We start from the raw sequence: 13,260 nt of genomic DNA on the forward strand, positions 1-13,260 counted from the left end.
GCATCAAATACACTTAAAGTACCAAAAGTAAAAGTACTAATATGTTTGAAAATAGCCGATCTACAAGCCGATCTACAAGCAACGCATCGCGATGCGACACGTTGTGAGCTTGTAGATCGGCTATTTTCAAATAGCCTTGGTATCAAATAGGGCTAAAGAAGGTTAATGTATGTTTTATAATATAATAATTTAATAGTCTGCAAAGTAACTAGTAACCAAAGTTTTCAAATCATTGTAGTGGAGTAAAAGTACAATATTTTCTTCTGAGATGTAGTGGAGTAGAAGTAAAATATTGCGAATTGGAAATACTCCAGTAAAGTAAAATAAACTCAAAAACTCAACTCAAAACTGTACTTAAGTACTTAGTTACTTTCCACCACTGTACATATACAATCAATAACTTTACTGTGATCATAAACACTTTGGTGGTATCAGACCAGTGTGGTCTAATCATGTGCCCTGGAGTGCCGACTGTGTCCAGCTGTTCATTCCATTCTAACCAAAGTAAACAACAAACATACATGTATGTGGGCTTGAGTTCCCAGGACAGTCCGTCTGTGTCCAACACCAGGTAGTTGACCATGGCAGCTCCGGATACACTGGTTTTGATGGGGTGACTGAAACCCTGCGAGAGAGACACACACACACACACACACACACACACACACACACACACACACACACACACACACACACACACACACACACACACACACACACACACACACACACACACACACACACACACACACACACACACACCATTGAGAAGTGTACCTGCTGATACCCATGTTCTTGTTGTGAGCCTCGTTAACTTAAAGGCAACAAGCAATTAACGTTTACTATAATGTGAAAAAAATCTATTTATTCGTTAAATGTTTCCATCAAACGTTCTCAAAGACTTTTCTCTTACTTCTCCATGACTTTTAATGTCATTTCCCTGAGCAAAAGAAGCAACTTTTCTTAGTGTTGTTACGGAAGAGCATGAATTGTAATACTGGATGTAATGTGAGGCAGACTGTTGCAAGTTTTTTTTAAAATATATATATATAAATGTATTGTTGTTTAATAAAGAAAATCCTTGATGCACAGTTGATGGCTCTTTAGCCAGATCTCCAGAATGTGAGGGCTGGGTACCTGGAAGGTCAGGTTGCGTGAGTGTCTGGCCAGGTTGTGTCCAGACAGTCGGTCACCTGCCTCCCTCAGCCCCTTCACGGCATGTGCCATCAACACTATGGAACTGTAGATGGTACCGAACAGAGGAGACACCTGGAACGCACGCACACACGCACAATTTTGTGGTCAGATAGTGGTATAACCAAGGGGCCAGCTTCTGAGTTGTAAATTGAGGCTGTATAGGAAGTGACAGTTCATATGATCGGCCTGTAGTCTCGCTGTTTTACCCCTGCTGGTGTCAGAAAGAATTAGGCTCCATTCAAGTGGGTGGGTTTTTGCCGAGCTTTAGACTTGATTTTATTACCTTAATAAACATTGCCATAAATACAATATGCTTCCAGTTGCTAGTTTAAAGTCTTCTTTCAATCACCATGCTATGGTGACTTTTACTCAAGTAAAATTTGAATTCCGGACTTTTACTTAACACATTGAATGCCAAAAACGGTCCGGACCGTTTTTGAGGATCCAAACGAGAAGTGCCGAAAACGGTCCGGACCGTTTTTGACCCAATTCTATTTTTATACATGTGGGCCACGTGGGGCGCTAAAACGAAACTTTGACATCACCCAAGGAGTTTCTGAGAAGAAGAGGCTGGATCTGGCTCCATGTCAAAAATCCTTCCGGTCGGCGTTTTCAATGTTATCTCCTTGACTAAAAGCTTAATATCTCCATTTATTTTTAACGTGGTGGAAACGAGCCGTTTTCGATCGCCGATCACGCTGCAATGGAGGATCGCGTTAGAAATATTATTGTTCCAGGCGTTAGTCGGGACCCTCCGCCGTCTCGCACGCACGCTTTGTTTACATGCACTTCCGCGTCGGGGCTTCTACAGCACGAAACGTATAACGCAAGTGGATGGAAGAAATGCAGGCACTCAACGTATAATATTTTAATAAACCTCTGGCACCCAATGTGTTAACAGAGTATTTCTACATTGCAGTATTGATACTTTTACCTAAGTAAAACATTTGAGTATATTTTCCACAACTGCCCCCCCCACTGAACAAACTGAGCAACTCGGCAAATGTCACCCCTAATCTTCATCATCACCTCCATCATCTTCTCATAATAATACCTGCTGTGGCTTCACGGTCTTGGCCACCTCCCCCCTCTCCACGGCGCCCGCCAGGGCCTCGTAGAACGACGTCTTGGGCGAGTCCACGGTGACGGTGAGCACGGCGTCGTAGGCCTTCAGCAGCCGGGCGTTGTTCCTCAGCACGGGGTGGCTCACGTTGCGGTAGGGCAGGCTGTACAGCAAGGCGTCGTAGGGGACGAACGCCACAGAGCCGTCGACCATCCGCATGTCGTAGGCCGTCTCCAGGAGCTCCTTCTGGAGGTCACCGCCCAGCAGCACCGAGTGCATGCAGAGGATGACCACTAGGGGGCGAGAGAGAGACAGAGAGAGGGAGGGGGGGGAGACGGAGGATGAGCGTTTGACGTGAAAATATGTGTTCAGATTGAATCAGAACACATTTCATATAGATTATAGAGTATATCAGAAGTCCTGACGTCACTCCCGCTATCCCTGGGTCACGGAAGTATTTTTTCTATTGAAAATCCCATAAGGAAATCTTAGATCGCTTCATAAGAACTGTCTTCCAAAAATAAACAAATCAGCCCCGTAGTATGTGGTATGCGACTCTGTGTCGTTTATGATATTGAGTTACATTTGATAAAGTCTTAGTTTTGTTTTTTTGTTAAATTAGTAACTTTTTCACCGTCAGTTGATGCTTCATATCCTATGAGTAAAATCGCCCGGCTCATGGAACGCATGAAGCGATCTTAGATTTCCCTATGGGATTTTCAATATAAAAAAGAACTCTGTTTGACCCAGGAGGATAGCGCCCTCTAGCGGCAGTGATGTCAGACTTTAGTTCTCTATAAATAAATAAAAAGAACAGAACAGAATATATCAGTAACAGAAATACAAAGTAACTATAAACACCATAAAACAATAGTAGGACTCACGGCGCATTTCTCCCATCTTGCGGACCTTGTCCAGGGTTCTTTTGACGCCGTGGGGTGTGTTCTCTATGAAAGCCACCATTCTGACCGCCATACCACGGCCTCTCAAAGAGTTAGCCAGCTGGATGGGAGACAGATACGTACACACACCAAGTTCAAATCATTTATTTTTTTGCAAATATTTTTTCCCAATGTAATTCGGATACTTTTTGTATGATACTGTATGTGTAAATAATTTTTCAAACCTTGGTGGCTGTTTCCACCCAGATGTCCTGTGAGGAAGAGATGATGCCCACGTGGGCCCACCTGAAGTAGTGCATGAGGTTGACCAGCACCTGGGCTGGCCGGGGCATGGAGTGGGCGAAGGTGGGGTGACTGTGGGCATCATCCAACTCAGTACCTACACAGCTCCATGAAAACAGAGGCTGAGGAGAGGAGAGGAGAGGAGAGGGAGGAGGAGGAGGAGAGGAGAGAGGAGGGGAGAGGGAGAAAATCGTTTTTGGGGGGGTTTATTTTTACATCTCCTATTGACAATATGAATGAATGAATGAATGGTTTATTTTCGGTCTTTTTTTTCTACAACAAATCAAAACACTTGTGTGGACTTCACAAATGTACACATTCAAAGTTTAATATTAAAACAATCTCAAAATATGCTGCAATATGCAATGCATTATCCATCATATGCAACAAATACAGTTGCACGACACAATTAAAAAGATGAAATGCACGCACGCAAATACACGCACATGCACACATGACAGACCTGCGCTCTTTAGCCTAAGAGCCACAGGCAGGCTAATTGCACCTGGTGCGCTAAACAGAGGGTGAGGCCAGAGGGAGATGTGCTAAGTGAGAGCTAGCTTTCATAATCCGAACAGTGTTGTATTATTATTATTATAGCCTTTTTAGATGTCCAAATATTATATTAAAACAACGTGGTACAAGAATCCTCTATTCTGGACTGTCTGCTGGATTGCCACCCTGGATCTTCTCTGCTGGTAGGCCTATTTCATTTAATTTACTAGGCTACTTGATACATTCACATGTTAAAATGCTCCTCTGTAAACATATTGGACAATATCGCTTAAGTGGTTGCGTTTACAAGCTTTTATTGGGTTCAAGTTTGATATGTTTTCTACTTTTTATTAGGCTACTGGTGTTCAGTTGTTGCTATGTGGGAACAAGTTGAACAACACCACACACCTGGTGGTGATCAACTGCTGATTGTTCCAATGTAGCAGTGGTGGAAAAAGTACTCAAAGTATATATCAATACTGCAATGTAGAAATACTCTGTTACATGTAAAAGTTTTGAATAAAACATTTTCTTGAGTAAAAGTACGAAACTATTGGTGTCAAAATTTACCAAAAGTAGGCTACTCATTATGCAAAAGTTTTCAAATGTATAAAATAAAATAAAACAAAACATCTTTGAAAATACTAAAGCAATCTACAAGCTCACAACGTGTCACTTTGCGACACGGGATCCAGCCTGCTTCACAATGTTCGGCTGATTTTTTTTTCTCTCAAGAGAAGCGAAGGTTTAAAGGGATAGTTCACCCAAAACATTACTTTCTCTCCATCGATTAGTCACCCCATGGAGACTTGAATCCATGGATATTTTTTTTATCGCATTCCAAAGACAATAATTTGATGACCAGCGAACCGGTAGGCAGCAATTCCGGTAGGAGATACAAAAGAGACTCTTTGTGTCTCCTACCGGAACCGCTGCCGGTCAGCAAATTATTGGCTTAGGAATGCGACTAATCGATAGAAAAAAAGTCATTTTGGGGGTGAACTATCCCTTTAACTGTTTTTATGTTGCAGGAAGACGACTACCGTGAGATAACGGATGAGGACCCTCCTGTATACGCCGGAAGATGAAGGATGAGGAAGCAGCCCCAAATCCTGTCCCTGATGTTTAATAATTAATATTTTCTTTAGTTCAGTTTGTGATGTCTATGATATTTAATAAACATCACAGTAGTTGATTTTCCCCTTCCCAAGTTGCAGAGTTTGAGGAGAGCAGCAGAGAAGAGATCGATTTCAAATTAATATAACTGTTTTGGACATTGTTAGGATAACGTTAGTTAGTAGATATATGATAAGATGGATAGTAGATAGATAGAGTAGTAGACATCATTTGTATAGCTTGCCCACTACTTGTGTGTATTTGTACACATTGTTCTAAGCAGCCAAACCAGCAGCTATCATCTCATCATCATGCCTGCAAGTATGGGTTATACTTTTTTTTCGACACCTTTGAACAATTAACATGTGAAGTTGATGCCAACTGTTTGATTTTCAAACTTGTTCATTTTAGTTGTTTATTGAATGTGGACTAGAATTATGCATTTGCTAACACACGTGTTAAGCTATGTACTGCTCACTAATCTAATCAATCACTTTTCTATAAATTTACAGGAGACCAAGGCCACATGATGTCCCAGCTGTAGGAACATGCACCTCTTGCTTTCACACCTGAAGCACGGCCACAGGGTCAAGAATAATAGATACTTTGTCCTTGCGGAAATTCATTTTGTACCAAGCAGCCATCAGGATACAAAAATAAATAAATCACAAAACATAACATAAATACACAATACATAGACAGATCACACAATACATTGACAGACAGTGCTACACAGCTCCTCTTACAGAGTGAAAACTAGAGAAGGCTACCAGTCATGATTCAAGTCAAGAGGCATCCCATTACATTTTATGCACAGAACTGAGATGGGGCCTGTTTGTTCAGGAGTCCTATACTTGTAGCATATGCTTAGAGTGGACAAAGCATGATATAGCTATAGGACCAGTTTACTGCAGACAGAGGTAGGTGAAAAGTGGAGGAATAAATTACATTGATGGCAACATTAAATTAAATAGACAGGAGACATGATTGAAGCAAAAATAAACTGTATTAATCAAAATAGAAATAAAACAAAATATACAACAGTTCAATATAACTTTCGTCAAGGCATCAAAGTATCCAAGTCCAACAGAGTTCGTAAGCAGGTAGGCATTTGTCAATGGTCAAGGTATTGTCAATAGTCAGAGGGAAGTGGCAGTGTGAGGGCAGTGTAGCGTGTAATGTTACTTGAGGGGATATGAATGTGTGGCTGCTGCTCTTTGGCCTACCCTCCTGGTAGGACAAACTTCATTAAAGTTGGGTTCGGGTTAGTTGGCTCGCCATCATGATCCTTTTTCTTATCAAGAAAAGTAACCTGGCCTGGATTCATACGAAGGCCAAATTAATATCAAATAACCAAAAGCAGATCTACAAGATCACAGATTAACTAAAAAACAGCTCATCTACAAGTATTGCATAACTTTCAAAATAATACAGTCCAACCAAAAAACTATAAAATTAGAACAAACATTTCAAATAATAAAAAAAATTTTGAACCTCATCACTCACCAATTCAATCAGATTCATGCAGTCATAGCCAGCAGGTTGTGCCAGCAATCAGTTTGGGTGGAAGTCTAAAAGCCACAATAAGTGTTTTTAGTCAGAGACACCTTGCAGTTCTTGGAGAAGGGCTGCTCATACAAGCACGAGCGCTTGGACAAGCACTTGCTGTCTGCCGCTAAAAGGCATTTGACTCCATCCACAGAAGCACGATGGTGAAAATCCTTGAGGCCTACGGTGTCCCTCCCAACCAACAACTCCAGGCAATGGAGACCAGTACGCAAGAAGGGCCTGCATTTTTCGATACTTCAATACTTTTGTTTGTCTTGCACCTGGGCCACGGATGTGCGTGCGCCACCTTTTTCATGGTCCAAGTTGTTCAACCACTGCCATCATGCTCCACTGAGGGCTGAGCTGCACAGGAAGATTATGTGGATGAAGAAGGGAGTCAGTAGTGTTCCAGGTGCTGTCCTCAGTGGTACAGCATAAAAGGCAGGCTCCTAAAAGGACTTGGAACATATGGGCCTGTTAAGCATACTGGTAAGTCCTCAGAGTGAGATAGGGAAATCATACGTCATATGGCACCTAAGCTGATGTGATGCCCACTAAAGTGTCATCACATTAGTGTGATTGTTTTATTTGTCACAGTGTTTTGAGAAGTGTTTGTATTTAATTTTACCTTTAAAACCCAGGTTGTGTCATTAGATTATGTTTTCACTAAAAACAATAACTTTGAATAACTCCTGGTTCTTCTCATAACTGAGAGAAGACTCGAAACAGACCATGTTTCTCTGCCTCTATTCTTCTTAACCAGTTTAACCTGTTTTCCAGGTAATATATATCTGCTACTAGGTGCCATATCCCGGTATCTGGTACCTGTCACACTGACACCTTCAATGTACCAATGGTTTACTGTGGATGTTTGTGTGCTTTCATGTTACAACACACAGGTGAGCTGGAGGTATTCCACAGTGCCCTTCTGAAGTACCATCCTAAATGGCAGGCTTTCTCCTACATGGGGATGAAAGAGCGAGCTTTAGCATGGTGGACCCCTGACACGGAGGATGCGTGTTGATGTCACTGGCCCAAATGGCCAAAGGAGAGGATTGCAGCCAAGTTGAAGAAGCTTCCACCTAGTCACCGTCCAGCCCTGCCAAACCTCCCCCTGCACCCTCACCAGCCCCCCCCCCCACCACCACACCACCTTGATGCCAGCATCCTTCCCACCATCCACCCCTCTGATCCCACACCAGCCATACCCCCAACACATGTCATGCACCCCACCCAGAGCAATGGTATTTAACTTCCAGTAATATGCCATTAAATCTTATGCTGTTAGATTCAACTCTGTACAATGTATTGAAATTATTTGCTAATTATTTCCAGTGATTGACTGTGATGGCCACCCCAGCAGCCACACAGTAAGACAGCATACTGTAGTGTATGGTAACTTTTCTTTTCTTAATTTGGTTTATTTATTGCATTATACATAACAAACAAACAAACAAACACACACAGATAACCACACATTATAGTTAAGTTGTTTTATTTGTGAGTTATGGAATTTGCATTTGAGTTACCAGTTCTGTGGGAAGCTGCTGGAGATGATTGGCTGGCCAGAGCAGCTGCTCCATACAGTATATATATGCTTTTAAGGAGCTGATGAGGACAATTGAACACTACATTCTCTCTGCACCATGGGGAGGGTGTGTGTTTTTTTGGTATTTCAGTTGGATTGTAATTTCATTAGTTAATCTTAGCCAGTGTTGTATGGGATTAGGTTGTAGTTATTTGTTTAAATTGTAGTTTTTGTCGAGACTCTTTTTTTTTGGGTTAGTAGTGTCTAACCGCCCACTATGTTCCCCTTTTCTGTCATTCTGGTTAGATCAGTTGTTTCAAGTTGATCTAATTTGTTTTGGGACAACATTTTGGTTTTGTTAAAACAACCAAAAAAGTAATATTTAAAAAAAGAACCATATTACCTGTAGTTGAAATGTTGCCTCATAAAAATTCTGTCAAATGAATGATTCAAGTTGCCCCAAGTCATGTTTTATGTATGTGCAGATCTTGAATGCGTATATTAACCTGGTGGCGAGGAAGGTCAGTCTTAAGGCGTGTTACCCCGGTGACTGGTGAACAATCCCTTTTGTTTTTTGCCAACATTTGATACTGTAGGTTCAGGTTGTGATCAACTGGTGAATAGTTTTTGGTTTACTTAACTTTCAAGCATGTGATTGTCATGTCTTGTGTTCCACTGGTTGAAACTTTGATTTTGTTTTACTAAAATAAGTTAATGCAGACATGCAAAAGTGTCACTTTTCAGCTACAGTCACCTTTTTGAACCCAAATAGGGCAATTGTGTGACACCTGACCCGAAAGAAAACATGTTGTCACCTTTTTCACCTCTGGGCTGTTTGCATGCCTGTTAATGGCAAATTAAAACCGTCACACACACACACACACCCCACCTACCTTGTTCCAGCCTTTGCCCACTAGTGATGCCGCATCACAGTATCCAGGGTTGATTGGTCCTATGAAGCCTGATGCCTTGGTATAGAAGCCCAGATAGGCTTCCAGGGCCCTGGATGTCTCGCATGGCTCCTGCAGCGAAACCAATGACACCAACAGTGGACATTGAGCGACATAAATAACTAGTCCATAATTTCATATGGATACTCTTGGCACAGAGTTTTGTCTCTTCCAAATCTTTTGGAATCCGCCTTCACACCATTCCTTGACTTCATGAACTTTTTCATCAATGTCAAGGAAAAGTGGTTAGGAAAGGAAATAATTATACAAAAGGAAAATAATTATGCACACCGATGCCATTGTACGACAAAGTATAAAATGGAGTTAAGTGGTTAACTTATTTAATTTAGTCGATTATAAAAAAATATTATTTCATGTCGATTCGTAGATGTATATGATATAAAAAAAGGTGCCTCAATTTTATTAATCACAGTAATAGATCTAATCACTAAGAAAAGTATTGATATAGTTGCTAAAATGAAGCCCAGTGAATTGGTGCGATATTCACAGTAAGACTACAGACGAGGAGGCAACCGTAAAGAAGCACACTATGAAAAAGCGAATTCCTAAAGTTAATGACTTGTTTCATTGAGCCTGCACAGCACCAGGGTTGCGGTTTGGACCAGAGGCATAGTGGTGAACACAACAAATCAGAACGATGACTCCCTCGGTGGTCTAATCAAGCGATATTTCAACCTGTTCTGGACATTGTCGAGTAGCTATCAAATTTGACAGAAACTTGAAGTGGTTTATTTTTGGCGAAGTTCAGCTGAGGTTGAAACATTGCTAATTTACACATGATGAAGGAATTAACCATTCAATGTCATGCATTTTGCCTTTTTTCTATCACTACAGTATTTTGGTTCTCAACATGGGGTTTGCGGACCCCCTGGGGTCCGTGAGGGGGTCCAATTGGGACCTCAGTTACGTGATTGATCGTTAGGAACCAAATGGACCAATACCGGTCTGTAGTGTACAAATGGAACCAAATGGACCTGTAAATGGATTTGGTTCCATTTGAACACATAAAACACATTTGAACACACTTGGTCAAATCTTGGTCAAATGCGTAAAGCTAATTCATATGATATTGTGGTCCTTGAAAAAAAAAAAAGGTTGTGAATAACTGATTACATTTGTATTTTGCCTTTTTGCTTTTGTATAAATAGATGACACACCCAGATGGGCCACCTATATCAGTCCATTTTTACACTGTTAATTTAACTCATCATCCTTCATGGTGCAATGTTGCAACTCACAACATTGGGCGTCAATGTAAGACCATGAGGCCGATTCAACAAATGCCTTCTAACTCAGTAGTTATCACACTTTCACCATTTTTCAAAAATAGCAGATGTACAAGCACGACTTTTTTAACACGCAACAATCTAAAATGACACTAAGATGCTTTCCCAGTTTTAATGGGTTAAGATGAACATACAGTAACTCATTCAGCTCTCTGTGTGTGTGTGTGTGTGTGTGTGTGGGGGGGGGGGGGGCGGGGGGTTAGGGGGTATTCCACACCTGCAGTACGGCGTAATCAAAGTCCTCTGCGCGGGAGAGCGAGGGGTCGCCGTTGACGTGGCTCACGGCCAGCTGGGCCGCTACGCCGGGCAGGGCCTTGGCGAAGAGCGGGTCACACTGCCAGGGGCCCACCAGGCCCACCCTGAAACGAGACCCTCTGACCGGGGGGCACAGCGGCACCAGGAGGAGCAGCGGGAGGAGGAAACGCAGCACGCCATGGAGGTACAGCTGTCAATCATCATTAAAATCTTAGATAAGTTGACCATTGTCCTATAAATAATTACAATTAACCCATAAAGACCAGAGGCCGATTCTACAAATGCCTTCTAAATCAGTAGTTATCGTTCTTTTCGTGCCAGGGACCCCCAAAATGATATGTATTTGTCCGCGGACCCCCATCTGAAAATGTTTTGTGCCAGGGACCCCAAGAAGAGAAGATTTGTGTTAATTTTTTTAAATTATAAATAAAAAATCAAACGCTTTCAAGATTTTACGAAAATGTTCAAAAATAGCAGATCTACAAGCTTGCAGCGCGGCACGAAGTGACGCGCTGTGAGCTTGTATATCTGCTATTTTTTAATAGCCTAAAATCTAAAATGATACGGATGCTTTCCTGGCTTTAATGGATTAATGAGTTTTTGGCGTTATATATTCAAAATCAATTCAAAATTGCATTGATGTCTTGCCTTTTATTGGCTTCGTAATGTAAACACAGGGCAGATTATGACCAATAACTTCAATATACAAAGTTTAAATAGGCCATATTTAATCATTTTATACTTTCCGATCTACTACGCATAGTGATGCAATGGGTTGTGAGCTTGTAGATCGGCTATTTCAGCTATCTTTTTTAAAATGTTTGAATATTTATGAACATTTCAACAGATGAATTTACGCAGACAATTGCACTTACAGTATCTCAAATAATTGCGGTCAGGCGGTTATGTAATGATTGTGACAGTCCTACGCGGAGTACGGGTTGGCTGAGCGGTACGGAAGGATGAGAGGAGGAAGAGAGAATAGAGGGAGGACGGGAGGAGCGTCTGGAAGAGAGAGACAATGAAAGGAGGAGAGGGAGAAATGTGAAGGGGTGGATGAGAGTGAGGAAGATGGCCAAAAGGAGTAGAGAATGTGTAGAGAGAGGAAGAGGAGGAGGAGGGGGTGGTGGTGGTGGTGGAGGGGAGGAGGCTACAGAGCAAATAGGAAGGGAGGAGTGAAGGAGGGAGACAGGAGAGGAGGAGTTTGTGTGTGACACACTCCCAGTGATCAGGGGCCCATAAACCTTTCTATATACTGTATATTTTGGCCGAAGAGAATAGTCTACTTATTTTATGATATAAGCCCAAGGTAGCCAATAGCCAATCTTTATAAATGCCTTCAGTAGTTCTCACACTTTCAAGATGTTACAAAAGACTTGCCGCGCTGTGAGCTTGTAGATCTGCTATTTTTGAATAGCCAACGCAAAAATCTAAAATGTCACAGATGCTTTCGAGGTTTTAATGGGTTTGTGCGTGTAAAAATGTAAAAATATAAGCATAGGCAAGTATATCACTGTAAGTTCAGAGAGGTGTTGTAGAAGTCGTACAGTGTATATGGCTCAGTCAGCTACAGCAGGATAATCTGCTATGAACCCATAGCCTACAGTATACCTGACTGGATTATAATCCTCAGGTCTTACTCAAGTTGTTGGTTGTAATAATGACCTATAGGCTACAGTACAGTATGGCTTGTGTCAAGTTTGATGTGAACCACTCGCACGCAATTTGAAAAATACCCCCACTCGCCGGTAGTTAATTACACAATAGGTTATAATTATAGCATTCTAATTAACATCAATGGTCTGAAAGTCTAGACATACAGTACATGTCTTGATTTAAGCACGCCTAAACAGCCTTGTTTAGGCGCTCATGACGCCCTCTGACGAGGCATTTTTAAAATGCATGATTATCACTGAAAGTTCAACCACTTAAAGGGATAGTTCACCCCAAGAACATTTATGGAATAGTCACCCCATGGAGACTTGAATTCATGGATATTTTTTTGTCGCATTCCTAAGCCAATAATTTGATGACCAGCGGACCGGTAGGCAGCGGTTCCGGTAGGAGACACAAAGGAGACTCTTTGTGTCTCCATGGGGTGACTGACTAATCCATGGAAAAAAGTCATTTTCGGGGTGAACTATCCCTTTAAGCCCCATATGGTTGAGCGGAGTCCCTCAGGGCTCTATAGTATAGTGACTGAAAATAGCCGATCGACAAGCTTGTAGATCTGCTATTTTCTGCGAAAGCCTTCCCCACAATACAGATGCTGTCGTTTAAGTGGTTGATTTTAATTGAGCAATCAACAACCTTCAGCAGGCAATGCAATATGACTATACATATAGCTTCAGATGATTTACTGTAGAACTGAGTGAGCTTAATATCCACTCATATATCAAACTTTTTATAAATTCAAGTACAGTAAGTTCATTAGTCATTGCCTTACCATGCATTGATGAGATGAACACATCTTGTTAAACCCACAGCAGAAAGACGCCACGGGAACGGGTCATTTAATAGAATCTCATCATCTCTCCGTTTTAGTTTTCATCCAAAAAGAAAATCACATTCCAGGCGACACCATGGAGAAACCCCTTCATTGTACAGAGTCCCTACA

The 13,260-nt window shown here is 41.6% G+C and overlaps 1 protein-coding gene across 1 annotated transcript in view; it reads right to left on the bottom strand.

Annotated features, from left to right (window-relative positions):
* The window catches only part of gc2 (guanylyl cyclase 2), a gene marked incomplete at both ends in the record, with an annotated part of 37,478 nt that extends 24,859 nt beyond the window's left edge, over positions 1-12,619 (bottom strand). The window contains 9 exons of the mRNA XM_080451751.1: positions 501-625; positions 1,138-1,269; positions 2,252-2,553; positions 3,145-3,262; positions 3,387-3,566; positions 9,025-9,153; positions 10,606-10,833; positions 11,573-11,648; positions 12,615-12,619. Of these exons, the coding sequence (XP_080307877.1) occupies positions 501-625; positions 1,138-1,269; positions 2,252-2,553; positions 3,145-3,262; positions 3,387-3,566; positions 9,025-9,153; positions 10,606-10,833; positions 11,573-11,648; positions 12,615-12,619 (1,295 nt within the window). The remainder of the gene's footprint in view (positions 1-500; positions 626-1,137; positions 1,270-2,251; positions 2,554-3,144; positions 3,263-3,386; positions 3,567-9,024; positions 9,154-10,605; positions 10,834-11,572; positions 11,649-12,614) is intronic.
* Positions 12,620-13,260: the final 641 nt, after the last annotated feature.

The sequence above is a fragment of the Gymnoscopelus braueri genome, assembly GCF_963280865.1.
Source record: "Gymnoscopelus braueri genome assembly, chromosome: 15".
Taxonomy (NCBI): domain Eukaryota; kingdom Metazoa; phylum Chordata; class Actinopteri; order Myctophiformes; family Myctophidae; genus Gymnoscopelus; species Gymnoscopelus braueri.